At 38.4% G+C, this 14,346-nt stretch overlaps 1 protein-coding gene across 1 annotated transcript in view; it reads right to left on the bottom strand.

Moving 5' to 3' along the window:
* Positions 1-14,346, bottom strand: part of CNTN4 (contactin 4) — a 1,263,733-nt gene that overhangs the window by 472,781 nt on the left and 776,606 nt on the right. Inside the window, exon 6 of the mRNA XM_045290662.1 lies at positions 5,563-5,689. Within this exon, the coding sequence (XP_045146597.1) occupies positions 5,563-5,689 (127 nt within the window). The remainder of the gene's footprint in view (positions 1-5,562; positions 5,690-14,346) is intronic.

Here is a 14,346-nt window from a genome sequence, read left to right as displayed (position 1 = left end):
AAACATATTTATTACTTCTTGGCTAGGTATTTCAGCACTGAGTAAATTCAGTTTATGGGGCATGCGAGCTCACCAGTGCAGCCGAACAGCCACATCTATGGGCTCTAAAAGGAAATGTGCAGAAGCCTTAGGGGGTGGGGGAGCTGGAGCAGATAATGAAATTGGGACATCACTCTTCATGTGTATGTTGGTAAGATGATAGCTGTTAGAAATGGGGACTTTTTTGTTTTGACTTGACAGTGATCCTCTCAGTGAGCTGGCACAGACAAGAATCAGGAATAAAGAAGAGCAGCGAGGTTGTGTTCTCACAGCCTTACATACACATGAATCTGGTCTGCCCTGGACATTCTTTTGAACTAGATCATCATGTGTGGGCCATAACTCTTACATCCAATGATAGTAGAGCAATTTAATCTAACAAATCTAAGAAGCCAAAGTGGGAATTGCAATATAATGTGAGCTGCAAGCAGAGTGTGGAATTTAAGAATGGGGTCCAGTGAGGCTGTTTTAGAAAAGTGGCTGTGAGAGTGAGGGGAAGCCCTGTCAGGATTCTCCACAGCTGCCATCTCAGCCAAAAAGTTCTGCAGAGAGACCCTTCTTCTACTTTATTACCTGCTTTTACGTACCAATAGCAACAGAATGGGATTGTTTAGGAAATAAAGTGCTTTCTATGAAATGCAGTTGAGGCTCCATCACAAAGCACCATGACGAGTTTTGTTATAGTGCACCCACTGCTCATCCCACTTGAATGTGGATTGCGTGAAATCCCTTATCTCATTGTATACTGAAAATCACAACTGATTTTCAATGTTGGAAGAATCTTTTTTAAGTACAGTAAGCTCTCAGGTTAGGAATATCAGATTTGCAGACCACTTGCACTTTCCTTTTAATGTGAAGTAAACTTGCCTTCACTTTGAGATAAACAAACCCACCCCTATCCACAATAGATTCTTCATCACAATCTCCTTCCCTTGCTGTGTGTGTAAATTTTACAGCATGGGAAAGGCTTTGTGCCTCTTTCACACTAAAGTAAAGTAAAGTGAAATAAGAACCTCTTGCACCCATGCTGACTTACTTACAAAATTAATTTAAGACGCACTGAGCAAGGGATCTTGTCCATAACTGGGAACTGCATGTTTTGGTGAATGAGCAATGATGCTCATTTGGAGAACAGAGAGATTTGCCCAAGAGCCAAGTCAAACTGGTGAGTTTCAAAAGCTGGTTTCTGAATCACCAGGTCGAGTTGTATATGACCAAACACTGTGAATCTCTTTAGAGTCCAGTTTTGCAGACCTGGCTGAGAAGCTCTCTCTGGGATTTGGTATAGCAAAACCCACTTTCTTCACTAAGTGCTTTAGCTTAGCACTGGAAGAGGAAGCAGGACCTCTAGGAATTGAGAGTTGTCTGCAAAATCTTGAATACAAACCTTAAAACAAAAGCATCCCAACCCAATATGTGGACATTCCCTCTCTCTGGTAAGGCATGCAGAATTCAATAAATAATGTCACCGATCTCCGGGGAACTTCCATACACAAGAAGTTGGCACAAGTCAAAACTTCTAAAATTTCTCTGGATCTGGGTCAATTCTTTTAAAATTGAAGGGCAGAGAGCAATGAAAAGAGAAGGCTTGGTTGAGGGAATAAATACAAAAAGAGGTCAGCTGGGGCATCTGAGGAAAAACCTGGTGTGGAAGATTCCCAGGGAGTGCCTCTTGGAATTCTCCTACTTGTTCTTCCCCCTCAAAGTCAGTCAACAGGTGGGAAAAAGTCCAAGAAAGATGTTGGAAAGGCCGGATCTCACCATTTTTTCTTGTGCTCTATCCTTCAATAAGGAGTTGAAACTCCAAGGTGCCAACCTGCTAATATGGCACAGAGGCACTGCCAGAGTTGCCACCAGTTATTAAAGCATTTAATTGAAAGTTCGTTTTGTTTGCTTTCCCTGGCAACCTTTAAAAACATATAGGTTTCTGTTTCACTGCTGATTTGATAGAGCAATGCACGTCCCTGTATGTAAGAATGCAATGTACCCAGGCAATACTAATTTGAGGTCACAATTTGAGGGAAAACAAAGCAGCAAGGTGCCAAATTCTGCTGCAAAATGTGTTTTCATTTACAGCTAACATCTGAACTTTTGCTTGCCTTTGACCTGAAATCAGAGACCAATTATTTCCTCATGTACATATCTAGGAATAGTTGTCATTTGCATTTATCTTGTGATAAAACATGGTTAAATGATGGATGTGGATTTGCACTTACATATCAGAGGGAGAATAACGACATATTCTGTTTAGCCTGCTTAGTCGAGGACAGTGCTGGGTTCAGACATGGGCCTTTGGGCCTCAAAGGAGTTCTGGTTTGGATGACAAATTATGTGTTCAACTGAATTGCAGGGCCGATTAGAGGTTTTCTTCCCCACTTCTTTCCCCTTTCTGTAGTGTACTTTCTTTCCTTATCAAGGGGAAAACATCAAAAATCTCCCATTAGTGGAAACTCTGCTGGCAGTTCAGCTATGGGTTGAAATCCACTTGATAGTAGGGACTTTGGTCTTTTCTTTTTTATCACACATGGCATATGTTGGCTTTTAGCTTAAGTATTTATTATTCAATTTGGCTGGAGAGAAAATAATCCATTCATTTTCCCTATTGCCTGGCCCTACCTTGTATAAACATCCCAAGTTATGTTCACTTCTGAATGTGCTATGAATAACCCAATACCTCCTGATCATAGGGTACATGCACCTCCATTTCTACCTGACCGGTGTAGTGTGGTTAGGTGTGCGCTGGTTGATTCCTAACCCTAGGAACACCCCCTAGAGAACAAATCATGGCGTAGTCCTTTGCCGTTGTCACAATCTTTCATATGTTTGAGGTCATTGTTGCTGCACTGTGTCCGTCCAGCCTGGCAAGAGCATTCCTCTTTTTCCTGGTTCCTTTACTGAGCATGATATCTTTCTCCAGGGACTGGCCTCTCCTGGCAACATGTCCGGAATAAGATGAAGTCTCACCATCCTTGGCTCTAGAGCATTCTGGCTGTATTTCTGCCAAGATTGATGTAGGTATTTGTTCTTTGGGCAGCCCATGCTACTTTCCATATATATTTTGGCTAATGTTCTCAGTGCAGCTTCAGTTTCTTCCTTCAGTACCATTGGTTCTTTTTCATACAACCCTTTCTAAAGTGATTGCATGTTGGCTACTTCTTTTTGGTACAGAGAATGTATTCTTTCCATCTTCTTTTGTTGCTTCCTATTCAGTCAATATTTTCCCCATAGAATCTTTCAATATCGCAACCCAAGGATTCGATTTTTTCTTGAGTTCTTTCAGTTAAAAATGTGCTTTGAGTGTGTTTCCATTTTGTTTTCATAACTAACTCTACACATTTCCTTATAATATTTTACTTTGCCTTCTCAATTTGCTCTTTGAAATTTCTGTTCAGCTCTTTAAGTCCATCATATTTTCCATTTGCTTTAGATACACTATGATCAAGAGCAAGTTTTTGAGTTCCTTCTGAAATCCATTTTGAATTTTTCTTGTCTTTTTAATGACCTTTGGCTTTCATCATGTATTATGCTCTTTTTTATGTATTATGTTCTTGATGTCATCCCATTGTTCATTAGCTTTTCTGTCATTAGTGTTCGATGCACCAAATCTTGCCGATTATGGCAAACATAATTAGGTTTAAATGTAATATTTTATCATTTGATTTCACTTTTGACCCATTTTTAAAGTTGTTTCAGTTTTTAAAAAGATAAAGGAGGAAATACACGTAGATTAAACCTCTGGTCAGTCCCCTCTGAGCATGGGGTTAAATTCAAATCCCCCTACTATCTGATGAGGCTGATAATCTTTTTATATTTTTATTGGTCATTGAGTTTTTAAGTCTTTTGATAATTTTTCTTGTATTTTAAAATATTAGGTGTGAAAATTGATTAACTATACTGGACATTAATACTTTGCAATTATAAATATTAAAAATTTCATCTCCTACTTTGAAATTTAAAATTTTAGGTATCTCAGTGTATTGTGCCAAACAGGTTCTTAATAGGAAGGAAATTAAATGTTTCTTTTACAATTTGTACTGTTTTGTCATTTATAAGACATCCTTTCCTTCTTTAAAGTAATCTATAGCTATCTTTTCTTTTAAAATTGCTGTATGCTTCCCATTTCCATGTTTTGTTGACCTGGAATTGATATTTGTGCATGCATAAATTTCTTTTTAAAAATCATATGGAAAATCAATTACTTAGGACAGATTCTTTTCATCTTACGAATGTTTTGTTGAAAATGTCAATTTCTTCTTTGCATGGCAACTTAATGTATTTTAATTCTCTAATATCAATTTTTATATGGCATTAATAAACTTTTTTGACTTGTTGACATCCTCTTGGTCTCTGGATGGTACAAGCGGTTTGTACCCTCCTGTTAACCTAAAGGTTGGCAGTTCAAATCTACCAGTAGTAACATGGAAGTAAAGGTCCAGCAATTTGCTTACATAAAGATTATAGACAAGAAAACATTGTGGAGAAGTTCCACTCTGCAATATATGGGGTTACCATGAGTTAGAATCAACTCAGTGGCAATAGACTTTATTTCCTTAGTTAGACATCATTTGTTCTTATACTTCAGATCTTCCAATGGGGATCATCTTTCCTCTATCCAAAAGTGATATGTGTTAGACTTTCCTTTAGTAAGTAGCTGCTGGCGGTCTTTGCCTGAAATTCTATTTATTTTATCTATTTCTTCTGGATATAAAATTGACAGTTAATTTCTTTCAGCATATTGAGATTCTATCTTTTGTCTCTTGGTTGCAACTGAGAAGTCAGCTGTGAGGTTTATTGCCATTCTTTTAGAAGATAATGTATATTGCATTCCTGAATATTTTTAAGATGACCTCTCTGACTGGGTGCTCTCCTGTTTCATCCTAATAATTTTAGATATGGCTTTATTTTTATTTGTACTTCTTGAAGTTCATCAAACAACCTAAGAATGTAGCCTAGAGTTTTTACATAAATTCTGGAAAATTTTAAGCTAATCTTTTAAATATTGCCTTTGTTCCATCACATCTTGCCTCTCCTCTGGGTCTCTGATAAAAATCTTGTCATTTTTTTCTCTCATAGTCATAACAGGGATGTACACTTTGGGTTTCAAGGCCATTCTGAGAAGCAGTCTTTGAATACTGACCCCAAACCTCATGTGCAACAGCCAAAGCACCCTTTCGTGTCGTTCATTGTGGGGAAAAGCTCAGTTTACCTCATAAGCTCCCAGCTCACTTAGTTGCTAGCTTCTGGGTGTTGCTTCTTTGCCTATGGTTTATTGAGACATTTAACAACAGTGACTTCTTAACAAAATATTTTATCTGTATTTCTAAAATCTTTCAGTGAGACTATCAATCAAGGCACTTAACTTCCAAAACTGCCAGAAATAGAAATTGGGCACTTTTCAAGAAAACAGTCATCTCCTTATACATGTCAGGATATCATATCTAAAAGCTCTTTATATAATATTACTATGCAAGTATTTGTTGATGCAATAATAAAAGCCATACATATGCTTTTAAATCAACAAACCTGATATGTGGCTTTGGATTCCCTTTAACTTCACAACTAAGCTTCACTTTTTTCTCCTCTGAATCCAAAGGGAACATTGCATGACTTGGCTCTTGTACAAAAACGGGACCATGTAGTGTGTGGTCATCTGAAATGAGAGGAGAAAATGTCAACATATGAAGAGCAGCATTATCCAAATAGAAACAACAGCAAGAATCAGCAGCACCTAAGAGACAATGAAAGAAAAACGCTACCAAGAAATGATAGCATTCCACAAATTCAGTTTCAGCCTCTATATGAGATTTCCCACTGAAGGCTAATTATTTGAAGATTATTCTGAATAGAAGATATGGACTCTCCTACTTTGTATTGATAAGGAGCCCTGGTGGTAGAGTGGTTATGCATTGGGCTGTGATCCAAATGATCAGCAGTTTGAAACCACTAGCAGCTCTGAGGGAGAGATTGGGTTTTCTAGTCTAGTCAACAGTTACAGTCTTGGAAACACACAGGGGTTGCTATGAGTCTCTATTGACTCGATGGCAGCGAGGGAGATTTTGTATTGAAAAATAGCTCTGGCCTAGTCTAGTGAGTTAATTTGGGGGCTCTTAAGTACAAGGTTTGTAGATTTTACCAACTAGCCACTCTGTGGGAGAAAGATGAGGCTTTTCACTCCTGTCAGCAAACCACAGGGGTGCTTCTGCCTATAGGGTTGCAATGAGTGGGAGTCAACTCAATGGCAGTGAGTTTGAGAGTTGAAGTCTTAGAAGTCCACAGGAACAGTTCTAGTCTGCCATACACGGTCACTATGAATCAACATCAACTTGGTGGCAGTGGAACATTGTATTCATATTTCCCTAATAATGTCCAAGCACTAACCGCTTGACATTAGTCTTTCTTGGGTCTAATATCTTATTATTCCATTTGTCTATAGCCTACCCTTTTACTTTGTCTCACATTCTGTGCCACCTACATCCCTTCTGTGTTACTGTCATCCTGGAAAACTGTCTAATGTCACAAAGTTATAATTCCTCTGCTCCATAGTGGGTCTTTTAATTGGAAGAGAGAAATGACCATTTCATAAGCACATTGATAATGAGAAACAGTTCTGAGCTGTTAATAGGAAGGGGCTTCAAAAAGTCCATGGAAAAATGGAATGAAAAGAACATAATTTTTCCATGCAGTGTGTATATATGCATATATATGTATATATGAGCATACACATAATCATACATACCATGAAGTGTGTATATGCACATATACACTTCAAATATGTCAATAGTATAGGCCAATTAATACAGTCCAAGCCAGGAAACACACTGCCACCTCATTATGACTCTGCAGTACAGAGTAGAATGGCTCCCTAATGTTTCCAAGATGATAACTATTTCTAGAAGCAGACAACCTCATCTTTCCCCCTTGGAAAGGCTGGTGGGTTCAACTGCTGCTCATGTGCCTAGCACCCCAACATGTAATGTACTAAGCCAAGAGGGCTCCTGGGTGCTTCTCAAATGATCTGTGATGAAGAACCAGTTTGTTTGTTTGCTCCACCAATTATAGATCAATCCATGGTTTCCTTCCCTAAGTAGCACACAGCTGTTACCACTGGTGACTCAGCAACACACAAACTGGCCTATACGTAGTTCAATGGCTTAGTCACGGATCATGCACTTAAATGGTGCAGCAATGATGTTTTAAATGCTTTCTTTCAATCAGAGACTAGAAGCATAACACTTATTTCATCATGAAACATTAATAAAGGCTATAGCCATGAACCTGGCCACAAACCACACACTTCTAGTGGAAGTGTATTCATATCCTTCCTTTTGAGTACCCACATATTAGTTCACATTAGCCTCTCCACTTATTCTCATGTAAATGGTTTTCGCTCTTTAAATTTAAGTTAATTTCTTTCCCTAGATGGTTTTTTTAAACATTCCCTTTCTTTTTTGAATCATATAATTATTGCTACATATCCTTGTAGATACCAAACATTTTAGTGCATTTAGTGCATTTGTACTGTTACTATTCCTTCTTTGGACTGTAAACTTTTTGCAAGCATTAATGTTACTTACCACATCCCCCCCAAGACAGTGGTGAATACAAAGAAAATGCTCAAGAAAAACGTGTTCCAGCTGAAACATCTATTTTCCCCCACTTTTAAAATGTATTTAAACAGTTGGCTTTGACATTGGTGAATTTTGTGATGCAAGTACCAGCATTTAGGATATTAAATATTAAATATTACCGTGAGCTAGTAGACTATGCACACTGCCACCCTCACCTGATGATTTTGAAGGCTGAGAATTGCTATCCCTAAATCCAGCTGATGTGAGTGCGGGTTTTGAACAATCGGTCACTGTGCGTTGGAATCAGTCCAACAACAGTGTTTTATGTTTTTTTAATCCTGGAAAACATTTATAGCCAGACTTTTGGTTGGTGACAAGATGAAACTGAATTCATTCAGGTGAATCAGGACTGGGGAGAAACAATAAAGCTGGTTTGGGGACTGAGATGACCCATGACAGGACACTTTTTAAGACAGGCTTTAAAAGATCTACATGTTTAGGTAGTTTGAGCAAAGAAAAATGTGAAGAGACAAGAAGAATTCTCTTTTCTAACTTAGTGAGGAGGACAAACAATGTCCTTGTTGAAAGCACACACAGTGTATAGATTTAAAAACACCGCGACGGAGACTCAACCTACAGGATCCACCGTTAACTCTGTGTGCTCCTGAGAACCAAGTAGGCTTCTGTTTCTCATCTCTCAAATCAGGAATTGGGCTAAGACATTGGCTCTACATTAGCAAATGGGAAAATGGAATGGGAAAGTAGCTGGGAACACTTTCCCCTGAAAGAACACACACAGACATGAGATGTGTACTCAAAGAAGCAAAGTTACATCACCATCCTCTCTCCTTACCAAGTGTACAGAACCCAACGTCAATGACAAAAGCAAAGAAAAAAACAGATTTGTCAAAGAACACAAAACAAGAGCACAGAAGAAATGCACGCACACAAGTATTTTTATTAACACCCCTGGTTCAAAGCCAGCTAATTCAAACTGGCCATTTGCATTTTGGACTTTTTAGCAACTGCATCAATATTTTTAAAACAAAGTTAGATGTGGGACTAGGATTTCACCCAGGAAGAGTTGCATGTATTTTTATCATATCTAGTTAAATAAAAGTGTTACTCTTCAAGATCATAGCAACATGTTCAATGGATTCTTCTAAGAGACAAATCTTGCTATTGTTGTCCCTGATTCTAAAATTATATGTGGATATATATATATATATAATATCAATCATCTCAATTCACTGGTGTTCCCTGATTTAAATTTCATACAGAAATGCAGTCTATTAGTAGTAATTCCAAATAAGAATAAAACATCATAATGATTACCCAGGATGCAGCTGAGAGGCTGTGGATTAACATCTGTACTATTTCCCAATGTATCATGCCATATTTAAATAACAAAAAGGATGTGCATTTGTACTGTTACTGCTTTTTTCTATAAAGAATTGATAATAATGATGCTTTGTATTTGCTATAAAAAACGCATTTCATATAAAGATTTTATTTTCTCTTGGCTGACCAAGCTAACTGCCTGGAAATGAACATTAGCATGAGAGGAATAGTATTTCAGTTCTCATCAAAGGAAATCCAAAATCTTTTCTGCATGACTATTTAGTTTCCCAAAGCTTCAACGGAGGGAGAGTTTTAAAAAGTTTAGCTATCGAGGTGTAAAAAACAGATAAGCTAGTTTTTAAACATTTAGATTTGGGTTCCCAACATTTTGGAAGAGTAATTATTTTATTTCCCCCAGACCTTGAGCTGTCTGAAGGAGATGAGCCCTGAAAGTAATGTTGTCAGACAAAACAGTGAGGGAGAAGGAGCTAAGTCCCTTCTCTCTGTGTACAGTATTTACAAAGTGTCTTTCAAGAGTCTTGAAGTTATATTAAAAATAGAGATCTTGCATTTGCCATTTTCAAAGCCTAGGAGACAAAGTTCAACTTTTCCTTTATCACAGAAGCTGGTCTATGTAAGCAGAAGAGTGGCGATGGTTTTTAACCTTTAGAGGTAAAGCACCACAATTGATGTGTGTATGGATTGTGATAACAGTTGTATGAGCCCCTAATAAAATGTTAAAAAAAAAAAAGAGGTAAAGCACCTAGACAACTGCTAGTGAACAAGGATTTAATGATCAACAGGTGTCAGAATTGTACTGTGGGCCACCTGGATTAACATCTGTCATGCCGGTTTTAAACCTTACACCAGGAACTGACTACATCAAAACAATAGGAGGCCACTGCTAATGAAAGCCAGAATTGCTCATGTCCTGAGGACAAGCAGATGGGTTGTTGGATCCCACTTAATTCTAGCCCCAATCCAACAACACTTAGTTCTTATAACATGGCACTGCTCAATTGTTGCCTTATGAAGAGATCACTGAAGATAAGGGTGCTACAGTAAAGTGTGGTGAAGAAAGCAGACAGTGCCCACTTATCAATTGGAATAGTGTCTGAGGTCGTAAAGGCTTGTATTCAAACAAGCAGCCATCTAAGTGAGATGTCAACTAAGTCCACAAGGAAGAAGCACACCAGCTTGTATCATTCAAAGATGACAAGGACAGAATCCAAATATATTGAAGGAAAAATTGTCAGAGCATAAATGGTGGACACCTACTTTGCAAAAGGCTATGGAGGACAGTGGGAACCCAAATCCATCTACAGATTTAGCCTCTGACATATCCCTTCTGGTCACAGGTGAAGGATGCGAACCTCATTACCATCAGACAGAAATTATTTCAAACCTGATAATGGTGGATAGAACTACAGTATAATATAATGCTTGGTCAGGTGACCTCCCTCGACCCAACCTGAATTTTCTCTAGGCTTCAATATTTCTCATGTGTTCCATGACAGAAATTTCTTCCTGGGCTTTTTAATATTGCTGATGGTCTTTTTTACTTTTTATTTTATTTTAATATTTATATTATTATTTTATTCTCTCGGTTTGGTTTTTATTGTTTCTGTTAGGCTTCCCAGTTTATGAAGTGCAGAGAGTAGATGCACAGAGACAATAACTGATGCAATGGTTTATGGGGGAAGGTTGCATGTAGGGAGGGCAAGGGGAGTTGAGGAATAAATAACGAATGTGGGCACAGGAAGGAGCACTAGAACTGATTGTTGTGATATAGATACAGCTCTTGTAAAAAGTAATTTCACTATGGAGCTGCATGATCTGTGAATTGTATATTAATAAAACTATTTTTTTAAAAAAATAACTATATGAAACTGCTTTTCACCGAGTTCTCTAAGTGATTCTTTAAAGCACTAAAGTTTGAAAACTGATAACAACAGTGTGGTAGTTATATAATTTCATGTCAACTTGATAAATAAAAGTGTAGAGGTGGAGTCTAGCCTGTCAGTCGGGTCACGGCCATTTGGTACCTCCTGTGGGTATAGCCTTCTCATAAGGAGGATGGTGGGAAGCTCCCCTCCCTTTTTCTGTCTTCACCTTCCTGCTGATGAGCCACACTGAGACCTGCACGAATCCTATGATGGGATCTGCCTTTGGAGCCTCACAACTCTGCACCCACCAGCATAGAAAACTATGAAAACTGTCCATCAAAATCAAATAGATACATTTGTTGTCTGGGACAAAAGTGATATAGGTATTCGTTTCTTCCAGAAGTAAAATGGAAGAACCTTCAAAGCCTGCATTGAATTGATGACTAGGATACATTTTCTGGCAGACTCAATTGACCTGAAGTTACAGCACATCCTCACTTAAGATGCATGACATTCTTGATGTAATCACTACACTTTTTATAGTAGTGAATCTCTTCTTATTTAAGTAAAAGATTGTTGAGACTGGTGTTTTTGGTTTTGGATTCCCCAAAGTGGAGCAAGTCATCCTTCATCTCCCCTGATGTGGAAGTTGTTAGAGGTCTCTCTGGGCAATGGGAAGTAATGCCATCTTGGAAATTTCTGAAAGTCATGCTAACAGAAATTTGGAGAGAGCACCCTGGTTGCAGAGAGCCCAGTGTCTTGTTTTTAAAAATCAATGATAACAAAAGACCACAAATGAGATGGCTTTAAGGAACACAGATTTATTGTCTCACAGTGCTGAAACTTAGACTTCTGAATTCAGGGCACGTCCAAGTCTGTGCTGTGTCAGAGCTACAAGATTTTCCCTGGTCTCTTTTAGCTCTGTTACCCCGTGGTTGTATTTTGGCAAGTCTTGGCTTGAAGATGGTGTGTTTTGGTACTCCAACATATCTTGTGAATGAATACAAGTCAATCTCTAATCCCCAGATACACTTTTTTATATTCCATCCCATTGATGTAAACACTGCTTGGGGGATTTATTCCAAATGCAGATATTGGAATGTTGCAATTAACTGGGTTCTCACCCCAATCAGTCACTGGGTTCATTTCTACCATACTGCAGTTTTCCTAAAATTCCACATCGCAGGCATTTTTCGGGACTAGTTTCACTGAATAAACTTGATCATTTGTTAAGAGAAGGCTCACACTTCAGGAAATCTTTCATGCTTTATTTTATTTTTGTTTTCGCTTTTTAGTTGATGTTATTGTTTTGTTGGTTTGACTTCCTTTGTTGTTTTATTTGGATTTACCTTGTTTTTGCACTTGGCAATGTATCTGAATGTCTCTCTAGATAAGATAGATGGGATAAATAATTCAGAGATGAAAAGAACGAGACCAATGGTTCTGGGGGGATATGGGAGAAGCGGAGGTAGGAGAAAGGAAGGGGGGTGGGAATAAACCCAGGAACAAGGGAATAACAAGTGAACTAAAATCAATGGAAAGAAGGGCATAGGAGGCCTAGTGGAGTTTAGTAAAGGGCAATGTAGCAGCAAGGGATTACTGAACCCGAATGAAGGCTGAACATGATGGTTGGACAAGAGGAAAGTAAAAGGAAATAAAGGAAAGAACCAGGAGGAAAATGACATTTGTAAAGGCCTGTACATATGTGTGTGTGTATGTGTTGTGTGTGTGTGTGTGTGTATATGATATATTTATATATCATTTATATATATATAAAATGATAGGGGAATGGAACTATGTACTCATATCTATATATTAAGGATTAAGATTGCAGATGGACATTGGGCCTAGATGCAAGTACTCCCTCAACACAAGAACACTTTGTTCTAACAATCCAGCATTCTGTGCTGCTCCCCTTCCTGACACAAGTCCTGAAGACAAACTGGGTACATAAGCAAATGTGGTGCAGAAAGCTGATGGTGTCCGGCTATCAAAAGATATAGTGTCTGGGATCTTAAAGGCTTGAAGATCAACAAGTGGCCATCTAGCTCAGAAACAACAAAACCCACATGGAAGATGCAGACCAGCCTGTGTGATCATGAGATGACGATGGGATCAGATATCAGGCATCTAAGACCCAGAAAAAGATCATATCCAATGAGAAAGAGGAAGGGGGTCATGGAGTGCAGACCCAATGCCCACCTGTAGACAATTGGACAACCCTTCACAGAGTGGTTACAGGAAAGAAATGACCCAGTCAGGGTGCAGTATAGCATTGATGAAACATACAACTTCCCCCTAGTTCTTTGGTGATTCCTTCAGGCCACTATCATGACCTCAATTCTACCTTAAAAATCAGATTAGACCAGAGCATGCACACTGCTACAGATAAGAGCCCACAACACATGGAATCCAGGATAGATAAAGTCCTCAGGGACAACAAGGAGAGTAGAGATACCAGGAGGATTAGGGGATGGTAGAGGGAGAAAGGGGGGATTGATCACAAGGATCAATCCTTGAACCCCCTCCCAGGGGGACAAATGATGGAAAAGTGGGTGAGAAGCAACAGAGGACAATATACGCTATGAAAATAATAATCTCTAATGTATCAAGTGTTCATGAAGGAGGGTGGGTGGGGGAGGGATGGGGAAGATATGGGGAACTGATATCAGGGACTCAAGTGGGAAGAGAATTCTTTGAAAATGATGATGGTGGCATATATGCAAATGTGCTTGACATGCTGGATAAATGTATGGATTGTGAAGGGTTTTCAGTAAAGACCAAAGAAAATTTAATGAACGTGTCCAAACCAGCTCAGTCATGGTTGAAGAATCCAAATCAGAACAGACCTGAACATTTAAAATTGGAATAAAGCAAAGCAGTCACAGCGACAGGTAAAATTACAAGCCAAAACCCTGGAATGTGACTCCTTTCAGGTGCCTGATGCAGGAGATTGATTACTGACAGGATTGAGGTTAGCAAATATTCAAAGCACTGTAATTGGGCACCACGGTTTCCTACTCTGATGGACAAGAGATAGGATGCTATGCAGCACACACAGTATCCTTATTCCCTAAGAAGGAATTACATTTCTAGCAGGGTATCAACCTATAATTTTTCCCAATATAAATATTACTCTGGTTCACCCACATTTTGTAAATACTATATTACCCCGTTGATAATGACTTTCCTGGGAATAAATGGTTTATGCTAAAGGCCAGGCAACTATTGCACTGACATGAACTCTTATCCACTTTTGTTCATCAAATACTTAAGATCAATTAATAATTTTCAAATTCATCTACCTCTTGGATTCTTTTCTTTCTAAAACTCATATTTTAGGAGACAAAACAATGTTTACCAAATATTTTCTTTGTACATTTCCCACCAGTTTCCTAGATATAAAATTTAGTATCAGGGTCTACTCTTTTTAATATTTTAATTACAGAAAGAGGTGTACAGAATCACAGAATTTTTAGAATACTGTATGCTACTTAATTCCATTAATATTG

This window comes from Echinops telfairi, unplaced genomic scaffold (assembly GCF_000313985.2).
Source record: "Echinops telfairi isolate 266 unplaced genomic scaffold, ASM31398v2 ScPeMD7_49;HRSCAF=173, whole genome shotgun sequence".
Taxonomy (NCBI): domain Eukaryota; kingdom Metazoa; phylum Chordata; class Mammalia; order Afrosoricida; family Tenrecidae; genus Echinops; species Echinops telfairi.
This window is presented reverse-complemented; position numbering and strand designations above follow the sequence as displayed.